This window comes from Bombina bombina, chromosome 1 (assembly GCF_027579735.1).
Source record: "Bombina bombina isolate aBomBom1 chromosome 1, aBomBom1.pri, whole genome shotgun sequence".
Classification (NCBI taxonomy): Eukaryota; Metazoa; Chordata; class Amphibia; order Anura; family Bombinatoridae; genus Bombina; species Bombina bombina.
In genome coordinates this window covers 461,955,019-461,977,142 of record NC_069499.1, presented here as the reverse complement: position 1 = coordinate 461,977,142, position 22,124 = coordinate 461,955,019, and the positions used below count along the sequence as shown (strand labels likewise).

General features: G+C 39.7%; 1 protein-coding gene across 1 annotated transcript in view; it reads left to right on the top strand.

Moving 5' to 3' along the window:
- The window catches only part of CHN1 (chimerin 1), a 445,886-nt gene that overhangs the window by 400,041 nt on the left and 23,721 nt on the right, over positions 1 to 22,124 (top strand). The window contains exons 8-9 of the mRNA XM_053698471.1: positions 641 to 718; positions 6,934 to 7,018. Coding sequence (XP_053554446.1) covers positions 641 to 718; positions 6,934 to 7,018 — 163 coding nt within the window. The remainder of the gene's footprint in view (positions 1 to 640; positions 719 to 6,933; positions 7,019 to 22,124) is intronic.

Sequence of the window (22,124 nt, the reverse complement as noted above, 5' to 3'; positions counted from 1 at the left end):
AGGGAGACAGAGCTGATGAATACATAAGGGCTGCTGCTCTGTTTCATTGGTTAGATTTCCTCTTATTGTGACCTGTCTAAAACAGCATGATTTCTAAACCCACATTCCCCCCTCCTTATCCACTAAGCTAATATCTTCAGACGCTTGCTGTGCATACCTCAGAACAGCAACTTAAGTTTATGGCATTGCTGAGCCCCCTGAATTTTGTAAATGGAAGAAAAGACTATTTGTCACATTTTAAACACAGGGTCCTATTTGTATCTTCATAAAAGCTGTGCTTTTTGCAACCTAAACAAAGCCCATAGATTCTATTGACGTGGACGTCTTTATTTGTATTTATTTATTTATTGATTGGTTCATTTAGTGCATTGTTTGTGTATATTTATCAAGCAGATATATATTTTATTCTTAGTCCTTTTTATATTTTTAGTGGTTAATTTATATCAATCTGATAATAGCTGGACTTTTATTAGCTCTTCATTAACTGAAAATGCCATCAAGAGAGTCTGTTGTTAAGAATAGCAGAAAGTGTGAAAGCCAACAGCAGGATTTGTTTGTGACTGCTCTGGGAATGAAGCTGAGCTCTCAAAAGACATCTGTGACATTCTGGCAACCTCTGAAACTCTTTGCTTATTCACAGTTAACATCACTTGTAAGAAGAGCGACCTTAAAAGAAAATGAACAGATTCCAAAGTATGAAAAAGTTCACAATTTTAAGGTAAGACATTACTGCATGTGCATGATGGTTTTATTTGATACAGCTATATATGAAACATCTGTCTGTATAGGAGGTCTGCAACCTGTGTACATTTGCACAAGGATAGAGTGGGTATATTCTGGGCTATCTATTACTGCATGTTTGTGTATAAAATCATACTCTCTGCTTCACACACATTATAATCTGATTTATTTTGGGATTAAATTGACAAATTTGCCATTAGTTTTGCCTTACACTGATTTTAGCATTGTCCCAAATGACTGTGTCGTCATGAATTCATCAGTTTCAGGAATCTGCTCCCCTGCCTGTTGTGTATAACAGTTAAACATAAAACTAGTTGTTTTCATCTACTGTAGCTTTGTTGTGGGTGAGAATGGAATAATCCCAGCACAAAATGCATTTATTGTTTTGCCATTTGCTATATCCATATAATTCAAATTCTCTGACAATATTTGTTATTGTATTTCTAGCTAGGATTTGATTTTAATAGATCAATATAGTAATTCAGCAGATCATATACAGAGGTATGACCACATGACACTATTGCACTGTGCTGCTACTTGCCTGTCTGTATTTGCATGTTTATTGCAATAAAATCATGATTTAAAGGGACAGTAACTTCAATATTACACTTTAATGGAATGGATAGAGCATGCCATTTCAAACAACTTTACAATTACTTGTAATATCATTTTTCCTTAATTCTCATGGTACCCATCTGGCAGAGTGGCAGACTACCTAGCTCTATTCTTCAACAAAGGATACCAACCAAACAAAGAACATTTAATATTAGAACTAAATTGGAATGAAATTACATACTCCACCTAAATCATTAACGTTTTGACTTTACTGTCCCTTTAATGTATTTTGTAACCCTGTATTTTATTTAAAACCTTTTAACTATTACACTTGTGCAGACATATGTGAAAAATATCTTTGTAGTTTGGGCCTAAAATCTAGAACAGCCTGGCTGCTCTGAGTGTAAACCATGAACCATGTTGAATCTATAAAAACAATTACAGCAGCCAATCATTATCCATGGTAAATAATTCCAGAGAGAGAAAGAAAATCAATATGTATTAAACATCTCTTATTCTGACTTTGTTTTTATAATGTTCTGACACTTGGTGCTGTATAATCCTTAGGTTGCTGGTTGTCATTACCGCTTCTGGAGATTTTGATTCTCCTCAGCAGACACAAAATAACCCATCTGCAGCGAGTATGCTTTCATTGGAGGCAACCGCAGTTTATTAAAATCACAATTTAATTTATTTATTTATGTTCTCAGAAAATAAATCTCACGAGTGAGTGTAGGTCATCAGAAAGCTATAGACGTATTCATTCCAATATATTCAGAACATGCACAACTGTTGCATTGTAAATAAAGTATATGCAGCAATCAGTATTTAAAGGCCAACAAACTTAAATCTATTCCAGTTATTTATAAGTTCTTATTCATATGTAAACAAGCAGGAAAGTAAACGACCTCGGCTATTAGTGGAAATACCTAACATAAACTCTGTGCTCCTCTATATGCTCCATGAAAGGGCACCTAGAAAATGTACTCACCCAGGAGTTCTTCAATCTCTACTCTTATACAAGTTGTGATTATTGGGCATGGGCATGCGTAAACTTCAGGAGGAAACAAATGTGGAAGATGGAGGCCGCAAGCCGCATTTGGCAGTTTTCAGAGCCCATTTCTTCTTGCGAAAGTCCATCACACTAAAATTTGTGTAACTTGAGATATTAGTGTGTTGCACTTTCACAACAGTAAATCCCGCTCCAAAAATTGCCAAATGCGGCTTGTATCTTCTACATTAGTTTCCTCTCAAAGTTCACAAATGCCCATACCTAGCGATTATTCTTTGTTTACTGAGCTCAGCGCATACCCTTCAGTTAGCACCTGTGTGCACATGGAAATAACATGTTAAAGGGACGGAAAAGCAAAAATGAACCTTTCAGGATCCAGATAGAACATGCAATTTTACAACTTTATAATTTACTTCTATTATCCCATTTTTGTTGTTCTCTTGGTTTCCTGCTTTGAAGAGAAGACTCGGGATCAGTAAGCATCTGTAATGTAATACTGGGGCTAGCTGAACACATCTGATGAGCCAATAACAAGAGGCATGTATGTGCAGCCACCAATCACCAGCCAGCTCCCAGCAGTGTATTGCTGCTGCTGCGCCTACCTAGGTATACTTTTCCAAAAAAGGATACAAAGAGAAAAAAAAAGCAAATTTGATAATAGTAAATTGGAAAAGTGTCAAAAATGATATGGTCTATCTGATCCATGAAAGTTTCATTTTGACTTTACTGTCTCTTTAAAAAAAATGACTAAAGTAGCTTACTACTGACTTCAAGGTCCCTTTAACCACTTCGCTTAAAAGTTAAGATTATTCACGTATTTTATGTATATGGAAGCCCCATATAAGCCACCCAGGCTGATTTTTATTTTTTACATTTCAAGGCCAGTTTGTTTGTCCTCTTGGCCTGGCCCTAAAACTTTAGCTATAGATGCCCCTGCTGCATATACTAAAACTGAATTTGCTGTTCTAGATTACAGTCATTTACAAAGGGTTGTGTTCTACTGCAGTTTTAAAACTTGTCAAATTATCTTCAAATCTGCATTATAACTTGCATTGAGATTTGTGTACAAAGATATTGATCAATTTTTCAAGTTGAATAAAGATTACCCCCAAATTGGATATTTGTTTGGAAGAAAGTAACATTTGAACCCCATTTTGTATTGAAAACACCATATGAGCATGTCCACAAACTGATTTTACAGAGGGCTATTTTTCCTCTACTGAGCAGGCTTGAGCATCATTGCAATAATCTCCACTTCAAAGCTTTATTTCCCTGGATCTACATGATATATTTGTGTATAATAAAGCTAGTAACAAAATACCCCTTGAAATATAGCAATACTGAATATCTTCAAGTTAATGCAGTAATTGTGACTGTATTGTTGTCAAAACATACTTGTATGTCAAGCATGTTTCATTTTACATCTTAACTCAAAAAATACTAAAATCAATTTAATTCAGAATTTCAGAGGGTGTAGCGGTGGCCAGAATAGATAAAGTCCCAGATTTGACCCCCATTTTGTAGAACCATTCATAAATAACAGTGTGAAAAACAGTATTTAGCACAGAATACTTGTTTTAACTACTGTGCAGCTGTAATCACTACAAATTAGCAACATTCTTTATTAACCCCATGTGCTTTTTGACAGCTAAATTGTTAATGGATTATTTTGTTAATTCAGGGATGGGGACCCTCCAGATGTTTCAGAACTACATTTCCCATGATGCTCAACTGGACTTCTGAGTGCCTAAGCATCATGGGTAATGTAGTTCTGAAACCTCAACATCTGAGCCAGAAGGTCCAGTTTCTTAAATTTAATGAAGTATCCAATGTCAAAGAGAGTCTATTGAAGACAACGACATTAGCAGTTTGTAAATGGCACTTGTTTCTAAATACAATGACACTCATCTACATTTGGATTTGCATTGGCTCTTTTTGTTGGTTTAATGAAAAACAATATCTTTTCCTTTTGGCAGCTATTTTTATAGTGAGTTTGTATGCAAATAAACAGCCTTTGGGGTAGTGTCACCCATCAGATTAGATTAATAGTTACATAACCATTTCAGAATTTGACGTCAAGGCTCTTAAACAATAAAGCATTAAAGGGCCATAATACCCAAATGTTTAAACATTTGAAAGTGATGCAGCAAAGCTGTAAAAAGCTGATTAGAAAATATCACCTGAACATCTCTAGGTAAAAAAGAAAGATATTTTACCTCAAAAGTTCCTCAGTAGCCACCTCCCATTGTAAAGGATTTCTAAGCAGCATTTTAGTGTGTTTGTCCTGGGACATCTGAAGGGACTAGCATCGTGCACTCTCATATTATTTCACCAATCAGGTAAAGGAAGCTTACTATGAAATCTCATGAGAGTTAAGTCAAATCTCATGAGATCACAGTAAGAGTTCATGACCTCAGCACTGCTGATGCTGATTGGCTGCTGTTCATTTCTTCATTTTTTTTAATTTTTTTACCTGCAGCTGGGAGCAGCTGAGTATAACTTTTTACACAGAACTTACTCTGCTGAGCTGAGGAGATTGTGAGGTAAAATATCTTCCTTTTTTACATAGAGATGCTCAGGTGATATTTTCCTGTCAGCTTTTTACAGTTATACTGCATCAGTTTCAAGTGATTTAGCATATGGGTATTATGTCCCTTTAATGCCAGAGGAGGCAGCTTCCTCTGCATAGAAACAACATCTGTCTGTGACGGGAGCATGACATGTTAGCTCTGTATTCATGAAATACTTCTAAACATGTAAACAAGATGGTAGAATGTTGACATATTGTAGGATTTGTGCCTGAGTGAGCAATAAAGCACACAACTGGCATCATGCATTATGGCAGTCACTAGAGTCTTACTGCTGGCCCTTAACTATTTGTATTATTCTATTTGTAATTATATAAAACCATTTCCTATACATTTGTCAATTACCATAACCTATGCAATATAAATATTAGTTTATGGTCACAGTTCTCCCTGTAGCATATAAGTTATAACCATAAAGCTGTGCTTGCTTTTTATGTGTCTACAGAGTGGCATGGCTTCAATATTAGAATGTCACCTTTACAGTTTTGGCTGCCAGAGGGTTTACAAAAGCAATGCATATCAATGTATCTAGAGGCCCTCTGGCAGCAAAGAGATTACAAATATGCTGATGGTTTGACGCATGAGGCAGTTTGTGATGATTATATACTGTATAATCACATTTCTGCTGTTCTGTTTATATAGAGTTGCATTGATTTCCATTATACATTTATTGCCAACGTCAATATAGATTAGTTTCATCCACAATAAACACTCCAACTTTAATACCCACTAATAAATTTCATAATTTTTAAATTAGTTTTCTAAAAGTTACCAACAGGAGAGCGCTTTTTAAGTACCATTTTACATTGAGAATTGTGTTTTCTGGCCAAGATAACTACAAAATAAACGAACGTGCACAAAGTCTTTAATTAGTGAGGAAAATAAGGAAAAATCTATAGTAATATTATTATTATTATTATTCAGCACAATTTAAATGAGCTTTTGTTTGTTTTTTTTCACAATTATTTTGCTTTGTTTGTATAATTAAAATTGAACTGTTTTATATGAATTATAAAATAAAAATATGGTGTGTTAGGGATGAAATACTATGAAAAACAATTATTACCCTGTTCCTTCCACTAAACAAGTATTAGTGGGAATACACTTTAAGACCAGCATTAAGTTTTCTAGTATGTCGTTAGTTTGATGTTACCCATAAAGCTATGGTGTGGTAGCTGTAACTTTTCAAAACCACTTGACTGCTTCTCTATTTAATATTTGTCATGTATTAATGAAGGAATAAATATTGTATTAGTTTTAGGAACACTAAACATAACTACTGTAATTCATCTCTGTTGTTGTAAACCTTTAGGATCGCTTAAACCATCTGTATTGCATGCTGGTGTCAGCTCCATATGGAAGTTGTCTCAAATGTGTACTTGATATGTTAACAATTCTACAAAACAGCTTTATGTTCAGTGCCACCCACATATTGTGCCTGCTGTTATTCTTTTGTAGATGATAGTGCAAGGTTCACAAATTTATATGTACTTAGGGACCAACCTAAATATTTAGGAATCTACCACACATACTTAGAGCCAGGGAAGGAATTAGGTACGTGATGAATAATCTGCAAAAAAAAAAAAGCACAAAAATACATTTTAGAAGCTGTGGTTACCTATATTCCTGGATTTTGCAAGCCTTGTTTTAATAATTTCTAGCAGTGAAATGGCCAATAGGTTTATGCGGCACGCTCGGAAGTGACAATGTTTAAAAATGAAAAAATAATCTAATTGATTTCCCAGCAAGGCAGATTTTCTACACACCAAACATGTTAAGAGTAATTATGGTATCAAACCCCTGTTTTAACTTCACATATACTTTCAACTATGGATAGCTTGGTAGGTGGCATTGTATTCTGAAAATTTTAGCAGACATATTTTTTGCTTTTTTTGGTTATTTGCTTTGGTCAAAAACATTTTTTTTAGGTCTTGATCCATTATGTTTTGTTGTGCATGCTTTATAGATGACTATGATAGTACTGAAGATATTCTAATTTTGGGATGCGTTTTAGTGACTACTGTGTCTATTTCACAGGTACACACATTCAGGGGTCCTCACTGGTGTGAGTATTGTGCAAACTTCATGTGGGGACTCATCGCTCAGGGTGTAAAATGTGCAGGTACGTATCACATCTCTCATTAGACTTGTGTTTTTGGATATCCCAAAATGTGATAATTGTAATTTACATGGCTAATTTATATGTAGTTTTAATGCACAGATGCTATTCAGAATTATTTTTAACTAGCCCCACCCACTTTTGTATATACTTCTAGTAAACCCAGGCATTGGCTGTATTTGCTTTAAATCTATCTGATTGAATTGTTTTCTTTTTAACTATAGTCTGAGTCCAGTTTCAGACAATGATCCTGGGAAACATAAAACGATTTTAACCCCTTAATGACCACAGCACTTTTCCATTTTCTGTCCGTTTGGGACCAAGGCTATTTTTACATTTTTGCTGTGTTTGTGTTTAGCTGTAATTTTCCTCTTACTCATTTACTGTACCCACACATATTATATACCGTTTTTCTCGCCATTAAATGGACTTTCAAAATATACCATTATTTTCATCATATCTTATAATTTACTATAAAAAATATTATAAAATATGAGGAAAAAATGCAAAAAAACACACTTTTTCTAACTTTGACCCCCAAAATCTGTTACACATCTACAACCACCAAAAAACACCCATGCTAAATAGTTTCTAAATTTTGTCCTGAGTTTAGAAATACCCAATGTTTACATGTTCTTTGCTTTTTTTGCAAGTTATAGGGCCATAAATACAAGTAGCACTTTGCCATTTCCAAACCACTTTTTTTCAAAATTAGTGCTAGTTACATTGGGACACTAATATCTTTCAGGAATCTCTGAATATCCATTGACATGTATATATTTTTTTTAGAAGACATCCCAAAGTATTGATCTAGGCCCATTTTGGTATATTTCATGCCACCATTTCACCGCCGAATGCGATCAAATAAAACATTTTTTTTACTTTTTCACAAATTTTTTCACAAACTTTAGGTTTCTCACTGAAATTATTTACAAACAACTCATGAAATTATGGAATAAATGGTTGTAAATGCTTCTCTGGGATCCCCTTTGTTCATAAATAGCAGACATATATGGCTTTGGCTTTGCTTTTTGGTAATTAGAAGGCTGCTAAATGCCACTGCGCACCACACGTGTATTATGCCCAGCAGTGAATGGGTTAATTAGGGAGCATGTAGGGAGCTTCTAGGGTTAATTTTAGCTCTAGTGTAGTGTAGTAGACAACCCCAAGTATTGATCTAGGCCCATTTTGGTATATTTCATGCCACCATTTCACCGCCAAAAGCAATCAAATAAAAAAAAATTGTTCACTTTTTCAAACTTTAGGTTTCTCACTAAAATTATTTACAAACAGTTTGTGCAATTATGGCACAAATGGTTTTAAATGCTTCTCTGGGATCCCCTTTGTTCAGAAATAGCAGACATATATGGCTTTGGTGTTGCTTTTTGGTAATTAGAAGGCCGCTAAATGCTGCTGCGCATCACATGTGTATTATGGCCAGCAGTGAAGGGGTTAATTAGGTAGTTTGTAGAGAGCTTGCAGGGTTAATTTTAGCTTTAGTGTAGAGATCAGACTCCCACCTGACACATCCCACCCCCTGATCCCTCCCAAACAGCTCTCTTCCCTCCCCCACCCCACAATTGTCCCCGCCATCTTAAGTACTGGCAGAAAGTCTGCCAGTACTAAAATAAAAGGTATTAAAAAAAATAATAATTTTTTTAGCATATTTACATATGCTGCTATTTAGGGTCCCCCCTTAGCCCTCAACCTCCCTGATCCCCCCAAAATAGCTCCCTAACCCTCCCCCTCTGCCTTATTGGGGCCATCTTGGGTACTGGCAGCTGTCTGCCAGTACCCAGTTTGCAAATAAAAATGTTTTTTTTTATTATTTTTTTTTTATTTGTTTCTGTAGTGTAGCTTCCCCCCACAGTCCAATACCCCACCAGCCAAACCGATCACCAAATAAATATAATTACCCCTTTGATCCCCACTTCTAACTAAAAAATTTCTGCAGCGTAGTGGTTCCCACCCGCTCCCTCCCCGTGCACGCGCCCGCCCGGCCTCCCCGTGCGCGTCCCCGCCCCCCTCCGCATCACAAAGGCCATCGATGGCCGCCACCCACCTCCCACACCGGCTCCCACCCACCAACGAACTTAGCCGTTAATGTCCGGTGCAGAGAGGGCCACAGAGTGGCTCTCTCTGCACCGGATGGCTAAAAATGGTTATTGCAGGATGCCTCGATATCGAGGCATCACTGCAATAACCGGAAAGCAGCTGGAAGCGAGCAGGATCGCTTCCAGCTGCTTTCCACACCGAGGACGTGCAGGGTACGTCCTCAGGCGTTAACTGCCTTTTTTTTGAGGACGTACCCTGCACGTCCTCGGTCGTTAAGGGGTTAAAAAAAATCCTTAAATCATGTCTTGTGTGAGGACAGTAGTTGGAACTCTCAGCATGCTCTCATATTAGACTTTGTGCCCCAGTCAATGAAACATTTTTTTAATGTTATTAAAAGAACATTTATTCTGAACTCTAGTACATAACCCAATTTCTTTTCTTTCATAATTCAGATAGAGCATGCAATTTTCTCCAACCTAGGTGTGTCCGGTCCACGGCGTCATCCTTACTTGTGGGATATTCTCCTCCCCAACAGGAAATGGCAAAGAGCCCAGCAAAGCTGGTCACATGATCCCTCCTAGGCTCCGCCTACCCCAGTCATTCTCTTTGCCGTTGTACAGGCAACATCTCCACGGAGATGGCTTAGAGTTTTTTAGTGTTTAACTGTAGTTTTTCATTATTCAATCAAGAGTTTGTTATTTTCAAATAGTGCTGGTACGTACTATTTACTCAGAAACAGAAAAGAGATGAAGAATTCTGTTTGTATGAGGAAAATGATTTTAGCAACCGTAACTAAAATCCATGGCTGTTCCACACAGGACTGTTGAGAGCAATTAACTTCAGTTGGGGGAACAGTGTGCAGTCTCTTACTGCTTGAGGTATGACACATTCTAACAAGACGATGTAATGCTGGAAGCTGTCATTTTCCCTATGGGATCCGGTAAGCCATGTTTATTACGATTGTAAATAAGGGCTTCACAAGGGCTTATTTAAACTGTAGACTTTTTCTGGGCTAAATCGATTGATTATTAACACATATTTAGCCTTGAGGAATCATTTTTTATGGGTATTTTGATATAATAATATCGGCAGGCACTGTTTTAGACACCTTATTCTTTAGGGGCTTTCCCAAAGCATAGGCAGAGTCTCATTTTCGCGCCGGTGTTGCGCACTTGTTTTTGAGAGGCATGGCATGCAGTCGCATGTGAGAGGAGCTCTGATACTTATAAAAGACTTCTGAAGGCGTCATTTGGTATCGTATTCCCCTTTGGGTTTGGTTGGGTCTCAGCAAAGCAGATACCAGGGACTGTAAAGGGGTTTAAAGCTTAAAACGGCTCCGGTTCCGTTATTTTAAGGGTTAAAGCTTCCAAAATTGGTGTGCAATATTTTCAAAGCTTTAAGACGCTGTGGTGAAAATTTGGTGAATTTTGAACAATTCCTTCATGTTTTTTCGCAATTGCAGTAATAAAGTGTGTTCAGTTTAAAATTTAAAGTGACAGTAACGGTTTTATTTTAAAACGATTTTTGTACTTTCTGTTCAAGTTTATGCCTGTTTAACATGTCTGAACTACCAGATAGACTGTGTTCTGAATGTGGGGAAGCCAGAATTCCTATTCATTTAAATAAATGTGATTTATGTGATAATGACAATGATGCCCAAGATGATTCCTCAAGTGAGGGGAGTAAGCATGGTACTGCATCATTCCCTCCTTCGTCTACACGAGTCTTGCCCACTCAGGAGGCCCCTAGTACATCTAGCGCGCCAATACTCCTTACTATGCAACAATTAACGGCTGTAATGGATAATTCTGTCAAAAACATTTTAGCCAAAATGAACCCTTGTCAGCGTAAGCGTGGCTGCTCTGTTTTAGTTACTGAAGAGCATGACGACGCTGATATTAATATCTCTGAAGGGCCCCTAACCCAATCTGAGGGGGCCAGGGAGGTTTTGTCTGAGGGAGAAATTACTGATTTAGGGAACATTTCTCAGCAGGCTGAATCTGATGTGATTACATTTAAATTTAAATTGGAACATCTCCGCATTTTGCTTAAGGAGGTATTATCCACTCTGGATGATTGTGAAAATTTAGTCATCCCAGAGAAACTATGTAAAATGGACAAGTTCCTAGAGGTGCCGGGGCTCCCAGAAGCTTTTCCTATACCCAAGCGGGTGGCGGACATTGTTAATAAAGAATGGGAAAGGCCCGGTATTCCTTTCGTCCCTCCCCCCATATTTAAAAAATTGTTTCCTATGGTCGACCCCAGAAAGGACTTATGGCAGTCAGTCCCCAAGGTCGAGGGAGCGGTTTCTACTTTAAACAAACGCACCACTATTCCCATAGAGGATAGTTGTGCTTTCAAAGATCCTATGGATAAAAAATTAGAAGGTTTGCTTAAAAAGATGTTTGTTCAGCAGGGTTACCTTCTACAACCCATTTCATGCATTGTCCCTGTCACTACTGCCGCATATTTCTGGTTTGATGAACTGCTTAAGGTGCTCGATAGTGACTCTCCTCCTTATGAGGAGATTATGGACAGAATCAATGCTCTCAAATTGGCTAATTCTTTCACTCTAGACGCCTCTTTGCAATTGGCTAAGTTAGCGGCTAAGAACTCTGGGTTTGCTATTGTGGCGCGCAGAGCGCTTTGGTTGAAATCTTGGTCGGCTGATGCGTCGTCCAAGAACAAGCTACTAAACATTCCTTTCAAGGGGAAAACGTTGTTTGGTCCTGACTTGAAAGAGATTATCTCTGATATCACTGGGGGTAAGGGCCACGCCCTTCCTCAGGATCGGCCTTTCAGGGCAAAAAATAGACCTAATTTTCGTCCCTTTCGTAAAAACGGACCAGCCCAAGGTGCTACGTCCTCTAAGCAAGAGGGTAATACTTCTCAGGCCAAGCCAGCTTGGAGACCAATGCAAGGCTGGAACAAGGGAAAGCAGGCCAAGAAACCTGCCACTGCTACCAAGACAGCATGAAATATTGGCCCCCGATCCGGGACCGGATCTGGTGGGGGGCAGACTCTCTCTCTTCGCTCAGGCTTGGGCAAGAGATGTTCTGGATCCTTGGGCGCTAGAAATAGTCTCCCAGGGTTATCTTCTGGAATTCAAGGGACTTCCCCCAAGGGGGAGGTTCCACAGGTCGCAGTTGTCTTCAGACCACATAAAAAGACAGGCGTTCTTACATTGTGTAGAAGACCTGTTAAAAATGGGAGTGATTCATCCTGTTCCATTAAGAGAACAGGGGATGGGGTTCTACTCCAATCTGTTCATAGTTCCCAAAAAAGAGGGAACGTTCAGACCAATCCTAGATCTCAAGATCTTAAACAAATTTCTCAAGGTCCCATCGTTCAAGATGGAAACCATCCGAACTATCCTTCCTTCCATCCAGGAAGGTCAATTCATGACCACGGTGGATTTAAAGGATGCGTATCTACATATTCCTATCCACAAGGAACATCATCGGTTCCTAAGGTTTGCATTCCTGGACAAACATTACCAGTTCGTGGCGCTTCCTTTCGGATTAGCCACTGCTCCAAGGATTTTCACAAAGGTACTAGGGTCCCTTCTAGCGGTGCTAAGACCAAGGGGCATTGCAGTAGTACCTTACCTGGACGACATTCTGATTCAAGCGTCGTCCCTTCCTCAAGCAAAGGCTCACACGGACATTGTCCTGGCCTTTCTCAGATCTCACGGCTGGAAAGTGAACGTGGAAAAGAGTTCTCTATCCCCGTCAACAAGGGTTCCCTTCTTGGGAACAATTATAGACTCCTTAGAAATGAGGATCTTTCTAACAGAGGCCAGAAAAACAAAGCTTCTGGACTCTTGTCGGATACTTCATTCCGTTCCTCTTCCTTCCATAGCTCAGTGCATGGAAGTGATCGGGTTGATGGTGGCGGCGATGGACATAGTTCCTTTTGCGCGCATTCATCTAAGACCATTACAACTGTGCATGCTCAGTCAGTGGAATGGGGACTATACAGACTTGTCTCCGAAGATACAAGTAAATCAGAAGACCAGAGACTCACTCCGTTGGTGGCTGTCCCTGGACAATCTGTCTCAAGGGATGATGTTCCACAGACCAGAGTGGGTCATTGTCACGACCGACGCCAGTCTGATAGGCTGGGGCGCGGTCTGGGGATCCCTGAAAGCTCAGGGTCTTTGGTCTCGGGAAGAATCTCTTCTACCGATAAATATTCTGGAACTGAGAGCGATATTCAATGCTCTCCAGGCCTGGCCCCAGCTTGCGAGGACCAGGTTCATACGGTTTCAATCAGACAACATGACGACTGTTGCGTACATCAACCATCAGGGGGGAACAAGGAGTTCCCTAGCGATGGAAGAAGTAACCAAAATAATTCTTTGGGCGGAGTCTCACTCCTGCCACCTGTCTGCTATCCACATCCCAGGAGTGGAAAATTGGGAAGCGGATTTTCTGAGTCGGCGGACATTGCATCCGGGGGAGTGGGAACTCCATCCGGAAATCTTTGCCCAAGTCACTCACCTGTGGGGCATTCCAGACATGGATCTGATGGCCTCTCGTCAGAACTTCAAAGTTCCTTGCTACGGGGCCAGATCCAGGGATCCCAAGGCGGCTCTAGTGGATGCACTAGTGGCACCTTGGACCTTCAAACTAGCTTATGTGTTCCCGCCATTTCCTCTCATCCCCAGGCTGATAGCCAGGATCAAGCAGGAGAGGGCGTCGGTGATCTTGATAGCTCCTGCGTGGCCACGCAGGACTTGGTATGCAGATCTGGTGAATATGTCATCGGCTCCACCTTGGAAGCTACCTTTGAGACGAGACCTTCTTGTTCAGGGTCCGTTCGAACATCCGAATCTGGTTTCACTCCAGCTGACTGCTTGGAGATTGAACGCTTGATTTTATCGAAGCGAGGATTCTCAGATTCTGTTATCGATACTCTTGTTCAGGCCAGAAAGCCTGTGACTAGAAAGATTTACCACAAAATTTGGAAAAAATATATCTGTTGGTGTGAATCTAAAGGATTCCCTTGGGACAAGGTTAAGATTCCTAGGATTCTATCCTTCCTTCAAGAAGGATTGGAAAAAGGATTATCTGCAAGTTCCCTGAAGGGACAGATTTCTGCCTTGTCGGTATTACTTCACAAAAAGCTGGCAGCTGTGCCAGATGTTCAAGCCTTTGTGCAGGCTCTGGTTAGAATCAAGCCTGTTTACAAACCTTTGACTCCTCCTTGGAGTCTCAATTTAGTTCTTTCAGTTCTTCAGGGGGTTCCGTTTGAACCCTTACATTCCGTTGATATTAAGTTATTATCTTGGAAAGTTTTGTTTTTAGTTGCGATTTCTTCTGCCAGAAGAGTCTCAGAATTATCTGCTCTGCAGTGTTCTCCTCCTTATCTGGTGTTCCATGCAGATAAGGTGGTTTTACGTACTAAACCTGGTTTTCTTCCAAAAGTTGTTTCTAACAAAAACATTAACCAGGAGATTATCGTACCTTCTCTGTGTCCGAAACCAGTTTCAAAGAAGGAACGTTTGTTGCACAATTTGGATGTTGTTCGCGCTCTAAAATTCTACTTAGATGCTACAAAGGATTTTAGACAAACATCTTCCTTGTTTGTTGTTTATTCAGGTAAAAGGAGAGGTCAAAAAGCAACTTCTACCTCTCTCTCTTTTTGGATTAAAAGCATCATCAGATTGGCTTACGAGACTGCCGGACGGCAGCCTCCCGAAAGAATCACAGCTCATTCCACTAGGGCTGTGGCTTCCACATGGGCCTTCAAGAACGAGGCTTCTGTTGATCAGATATGTAGGGCAGCGACGTGGTCTTCACTGCACACTTTTACCAAATTTTACAAGTTTGATACTTTTGCTTCTTCTGAGGCTATTTTTGGGAGAAAGGTTTTGCAAGCCGTGGTGCCTTCCATTTAGGTGACCTGATTTGCTCCCTCCCTTCATCCGTGTCCTAAAGCTTTGGTATTGGTTCCCACAAGTAAGGATGACGCCGTGGACCGGACACACCTAGGTTGGAGAAAACAGAATTTATGTTTACCTGATAAATTTCTTTCTCCAACGGTGTGTCCGGTCCACGGCCCGCCCTGGTTTTTTTAATCAGGTCTGATATTTTATTTTCTTTAACTACAGTCACCACGGTACCATATGGTTTCTCCTATGCAAATATTCCTCCTTAACGTCGGTCGAATGACTGGGGTAGGCGGAGCCTAGGAGGGATCATGTGACCAGCTTTGCTGGGCTCTTTGCCATTTCCTGTTGGGGAGGAGAATATCCCACAAGTAAGGATGACGCCGTGGACCGGACACACCGTTGGAGAAAGAAATTTATCAGGTAAACATAAATTCTGTTTTTCATTCTCTTAGTATCTTTATTTGAAAATCAGGAATGAAATCTTAGGAGCCGGCCCATTTTAATTTCAGCACCTGGGTCGCGCTTGCTGATTGGTGTCTACATTTTGCCACTAATCAGCAAGTGCTACCCAGGTGCTGAGACAAAAAATGGGCCTTTACATTCCTGCTTTTTCAAGTAAAGATAGCAGGAGAACAAATAAAAAGTTATAATATAAGTAAATTAGAAAGTTGTATAAAATTGCATGATCTGAATCGTGAAAGAAAAAATGTGAGTTTAGTATCCCTTTAATCACTTTGCAGAATAAAGGTACAACTGCTAAAACAGAGAGAATTTTGGCAGACTGAGCGGAGTACCTGTATCTAATCCTTAAAAGAACTAAACTTGACATATTACCGAAATATAACTTACATGTTAGATAGAGGTTTTTTTTATATAGTGATGTGAAATGTTGTCAGGACTTGATTTCAAAGTATCGCAACAGCATCAGACAATGAAAAAAAATCAAATGCTTTACTGGTAAGATAATAGAAGACATGCATAGTTCATTAGCTTATGTCAAATGAATTATTTAGGCCACTCCCCTACTAACTTCATGCATTCCTGTGATTAAACCCTAGACGACACAGACCATGCGTGGCTTGTTAACATTTTAATATGACAATAAATCTTTTGAATTAAATTAATCATATGATGTTTTTTGGAATCTCAGAATGCCAACAACATTTTCTCTACACTTATTCATCAAAGCAGAAACTCAGCTTCACATTCTGCTTCTAGAAAACTTAGTTGTATAATGTTGATTGCTTGAACTAATGGAACTAATTACATTTTCTATCCCCATTGTTTTTTCAGTAAAGTTGTCATTGTTTCATGAAAGTGGCATATTCAGCACTACACTAGGTGATAGAAGGAAGTGTACTGACAGAAGAAAAGTGAACTTCACTGCCCTTCTCATTACATTTTGATATTACGCACTATAGTAAATGAAGAACAATGAGTATTTTTCAATTATGGAGCCGATTTTGGATAAATCATCTGGAGTTAATTCTGTTTAATTTAAAAATAGCAAAAGCTCTGCCTCTGAACAGATATGCATTCTAGCCACAACCATTTGGATACAGTAAAACTTGTTTGGAGGTAGTGTTTTAAATAAACCCCTCTCAAATGTGATAAATGGTTTTAATTGCGAATTAGATTTTTGAGTAGGTTTTTGTGTTTATTGAAGTGTGAAATAACAGAGCAGCCAAGCAGAACTACTGACCTTCCAGAAACCAAACCTGAAATGACTTCTGACTTTGAGAAAGTGACTGCTTCTAATGGAATATGGAACTGACTGAGCAACAGGGATTAATCCCACCACCCTCTTAAAGTGACAGGTGGACTGTAGGGGGTCTTGCAGAGAGATTTGTGAGTGAATGAAATAGCACAATTCCTGCTATGCCAGTTATATAAATGTTAGTACAAGTACAGTGGAAGTTTGTTACAGCAGCATACCAGGTAAATGATACAAGCAAAGGCTTTTGGCCAAATATGCCTTTTAGTGGTTCCAGTTCTTGTTTTTATGGAAAATGAATTAAAGGCATAGCTAATGTAATATAAGAAATCTCCTTGTGTAACATTGCTATGCAGTAAAGATTAGGGTATTTTGTGACACTTGAATCATTGACTATGGTAAAATTAATATATTTTATTTGGATATAAATGTGTGTTTGTTTTTATTATATTGTTAGAGTACATCTGTATTTTTAGATGAGAACAAGAAATTAACATTTCTTTAGCCCCCAAAAAAGAGAAAATGTTAGACTCTTACACTGATATTTAATAGGCTTGTTAAAGAGTTTAACTTGAAGACAAGAGGCAGCAGAGCATTATGTTTTGTGTGTGTGTTGTTCTTACCCAAGGGTTAATTAAAAAACAAAAGCACTTTATATAATAAAATTAGACATTTAATACACGGTTCAGTTGCTATAAAGTTAATGAGGCTTAACCTTTGGTAACTCATTTTTTTTTGGGGGGGGGGGGGTTCTGCAAAACCAAAAGAAAAACACATAAATAAATAAACTGGATTTAAATAACCTTGGGCACCTGGTATAACCAGAAAAATGTATTCGTTCCTTGAAAAGTAATTACAAAGACTTTATCCACAATTTATCTTCTTAGCGTTTATCTTCTACATAAATATAGTGGATAGTTTTGTTCAGCAGAAGCATCTGTTGTCTTCTGTAAAGCATCAGATGCAGATGCTCTCACCTGTAAACATTTGCATTATCTGGTTTGTTCATCCGTGTAATGTAAACATGTTCATGTTTCCTGTAGACCGATTGTTTTAATATTTAATAGATAAGATTTTATATTTATTGGGCTTAGAATATTCCCCTAATGAAACTATTATTAAATCATAAGGCAGGGAGAGTCCACAACGTCATTCCTTACTGTTGAGAAATACAACACCTGGCCACCAGGAGGAGGCAAAGACACCCCAGCCAAAGGCTTAAAGGGACACTAAACCCCAAATTATCTTTATTTGAAGAAGAAGACATCTAAGCTTCTTTTTTGGTTCAGGACTCTGGATAGCACTTTTTTATTGGTGGATGAATTTATCCACCAATCAGCAAGAATAACCCAGGTTATTCACCAAAAATGGGCCGGCATCTAAACTTACATTCTTGCATTTCAAATAAAGATACCAAGAGAATGAAGAAAATGTGATAATAAGAGTAAATTAGAAAGTTACCTAAAATTGCATGCTCTATCTGAATTAAGAAAGAAAAAAATTGGGTTCAGTGTCCATTTAAATATCCCTCCCACTTCCCCCTATCCCTCAGTCATTATTTGCCTTTCATCACTATAGCAGGTGGCAGAGAAGAAGATTTAGATAGTCCTTTAATGGGTATGTTCCCTTCAAGAAAGGACTGGAGTTTTAATTAATCATGTCAACCTCTCAGTGAGAGTATTGATGAAAGTTAGTCTGGAGATGCAGGGAACATTTTTCTTCGAACCCATCTATACTGCCGCCTAACAGCTCCCGGGCAATCAGTGTTGACGAGTTTCACTGCTTGCTGTTACAAACTCAAGTCCATGTCAGAGGCGTCACTGCAAGACTGTCACACTTGAGAGGTTGTACCTGTTCCACAGCATGGATCCTGGAGGTAAGATTGTTTTATATATATATATATATATATATATATATATATACTCTTTTTACTATACAGGGTCACAGTGTGGCTCCTTTATGCCTCGATAGGATCATGGGTTAATATCTCATGGAGAATATTTGAACATCAAGGGGTCATTTATAACTGCTTTAATGTGAGAGTTTTTTGGGCTCATATACAGTTTGCTTTTGGCTTGAAACAAACGGGTTTCACTTTCATTTTGGTGTGTTGCACAGCTCATAATAGCTTGGCGCCTTTTTCATAGCAGGGGAAGGGGAAGTCCTGTCCTACGCACTACGTGACTGGGTGCTATCTTTTCGTTTTTCCTACGATCTTGCTGCAAACATCGCTCCTAAGGAGACCGTTTTCTCTGTTAGCTGTCTGGGTCTAGGAGGTGGTGAGTGCCCCAGCCATTGGGATTATAAAGGTGCCGTTTTTTTTAATAAAGTGTTTTCTTTTTGTCTGTCTTTCTGTGAATATATCCTAGCTATGGAGGACTCTGATATTACATTAGAAGGTTCCTCTCCTTCTGTACCAATGAAGAATTCCTGTTTATATTGTAAGAAGGCCATGGTTTGCCCGCCTGCTCAATTTTGTTCTATTTGCCTAAGCACTGTTCTAAAGTCTAAGAAGGGAGACAAGCCTGCTAATACTTATAGCGCTATTAACCTCTCAGGAATCTGGGTTCCAAGAGATTATTACTCTTTCCGCAGTTCCCAGCGGCTCATCTAATCCTACATCTGGAGGGGACTTTTTTCCTGCGGACTTTACCTCGCAGTTACAATCGGCGGTGTATACGGCCCTGAGTGCCTTACCTCGCTCTAACAAACGCAAGAGAAAGTTTAAACATAGTTTTCCTGACCTATAGTCATCTAAATATATGTCGGATTTTGCTACTATGTCTCAGCTATCTGAGGATGAGTTAACCTCTGTAGTTTCAGAGGTTGAATTTTCTGAGTCGGAGACTTCAGTTTCTAAACCTCCTTCAGCGTAGGAACCATACTTTAGATTTAAAATTGAGCATCTGCATTTTTTATTAAAGGAGGTTCTGTCTATGCTAGAGGTTCCAGAGGCTACACTCCCTAAGGAACCTAAGATCCCTAAATTAGACAGGGTTTATGAAGATAGGAAGGTCCCTCTGACTTTTTCTGTGCAAGTTAAAATGGCGAACATTATTAGTAACGAATGGGAAAGAATAGGAACTTCTTTTTCACCCTTGTCTACTTTTAAAAAAAAATTCCCGGTCCCTGACTCTCAATTAGACTTGTGGGGTTCCATCCCTAAGGTGGATGGCGCTATTTCTACGCTGGCTAAGCGTACTACTATCCCTCTGAAGGATAGTTCTTCTTTTAGAGAGCCTATGGATTAGAAAATGGAAACCTTTCTGAGGAAGATATTTCAACAAACAGGGTTTTTATTTCAACTGGCAGCAGCTGTAGCCACGGTTGCTAGAACAGCTACCTACTGGTGCAACACTCTGTCAGGGCTCATTGAGGCGGAGACTCCCCTCAAGGATATTCAGGAGAGAATTAAGGCTCTGAGAATTGCTAACTCCATCATCTGTGATGCGAATATGCAGATTATTCGCATAAATGCAAAGGCTTCTGGCTTTGCAGTCCTAGCCCACCAGGCTCTCTGGTTAATCTGCAGTTATGACTTCTAAATCCAGACTTCTTTCTCTTCCATTCAAGGGGAAGATTTTATTCGGTCAAGGCTGGACTCCATTATTTCTATGGTTACCGGAGGGAAAGGTGCCTTCCTACCGCAGGATAAGAAAAATAGGCCTAAGGGACGGCAATTGTCTAATTTTCGTTCCATTCATTTTGACAAATCACAATGACAGCAATCTTCCTCCAAGTCCGAGCAGCCCAAGAGTAATTGGAAGCCGGCTCAGTCCTGAAATAAGTCCAAAGAGACTAAGGAGCCCGCCGAGAACAAATCAGCATGAAGGGGCGGTCCCCGATCCGGGATCGGATCGAGTAGGGGGCAGATTGTCTCTTTTTTCAGATGCTTGGTTTCAGGATGTACAGGACCCTTGGTTCCTGGAGGTTTTATCTCAGGGATATAGGATAGGATTCAAGTCTCATCCGTCCAGGGGCAGATTCCTTCTCTCCAGTCTGTGTACAAGACCAGAAAAGATGGCTGCCTTCTTAGGTTGCGTACGGAATCTCTCCTCTCTAGAAGTAATTGTCCCGGTACCTACAGCAGAAAGAGGTTTGGGGTTTTATTTAAACCTTTTCGTGGTTCCAAAGAAGAGGGAACTTTTCGTCCAATTCTGGACCTAAAGTGCCTAAACAGGTTTCTGAGTGTTCCCTCTTTGAAGATGGAGACATTATGGCCAATCCTATCTCTAGTTCAGGAAGGACAGTTTATGACCACAATAGACCAGAAGGATGCATACCTTCACGTCCCGATACACAGGGAACATTTTCAGTTCCTGAGGTTTGCCTTTCTAGTCCAGCACTTCCAGTTCATAGCTCTTACATTTGGCCTAGCTACTGCTCCAAGGATATTTTCGAAGGTTCTGGGGGCTCTTCTAGCCATTGCCAGAACACGAGGTATTGCAGTAGCGCCTTACTTAGACGATATCTTGGTACAGGCACCATCTTTTCATCTAGCGGAAGAACATTCAGAGTCCCTTCTCAATCTTCTTCGATCACATGGATAGAAGATAAACTTGAAAAAGTGTTCTCTTTCTCCAAATACAAGGATGAACTTCCTAGGGACAATAATAGACTCCGTATCCATGAGGATATTCCTCACAGATCAGAGACATTGCAAGCTAACTACTGCATGTCTTGCCCTCCAGGCATCTTTGAGACCCTCAGTGGCTCAGTGTATAGAGGTGATTGGACTCATGGTGTCCCGTATGGACATTATTCCTTTTGCCAGATTCCATCTCAGACCCTTACAGCTATGCATGCTGAGACAATGGAACAGTGACCATTCAGATCTGTCTCAACAGATCGTGCTGGACAACCTATCGAGAGACTTGCTCTCTTGGTGGCTCTGTGCAGACCATCTGTCCCAAGGCACGTGCTTCTTGAGACTACCCTGGGAAATTGTGACTACGGACGCAAGCCTTTCCAGCTGGGAACCGTTTGGGGTGCCAAGAAGGCACAAGGTCTGTGGACTCAGGAGGAGTCCTGCCTTCCGATCAATATTTTGGAACTCTGGCCAATCTTCAATGCCTTGAAGGCTTGGCCCCTTCTGGGTTTGTCCCAGTTTATCAGATTCTTATCAGACAATATAACCTACATCAACCATCAGGGGGGAACGAGAAGTTCTTTGGCAATGAGAGAAGTATTTCAGATATTATACTGCACGGAGACTCACAGATGTACACTGTCAGCAATCCACTTTCCGGGTGTGGACAACTGGGAAGCGGACTTTCTCAGCAGGCAAGGTGTTTGCAGAGATATGCAGCAAGTGGGGGACACCGGAGATAGATCTCATGGCATCCCACCTCAATACCAAGCTACCCAGCTATGGGTCGAGGGCGAAAGTGATAGATGCCCTATCAGTACTATGGAGGTTCAGACTCGTATATCTTTTTGCTCCA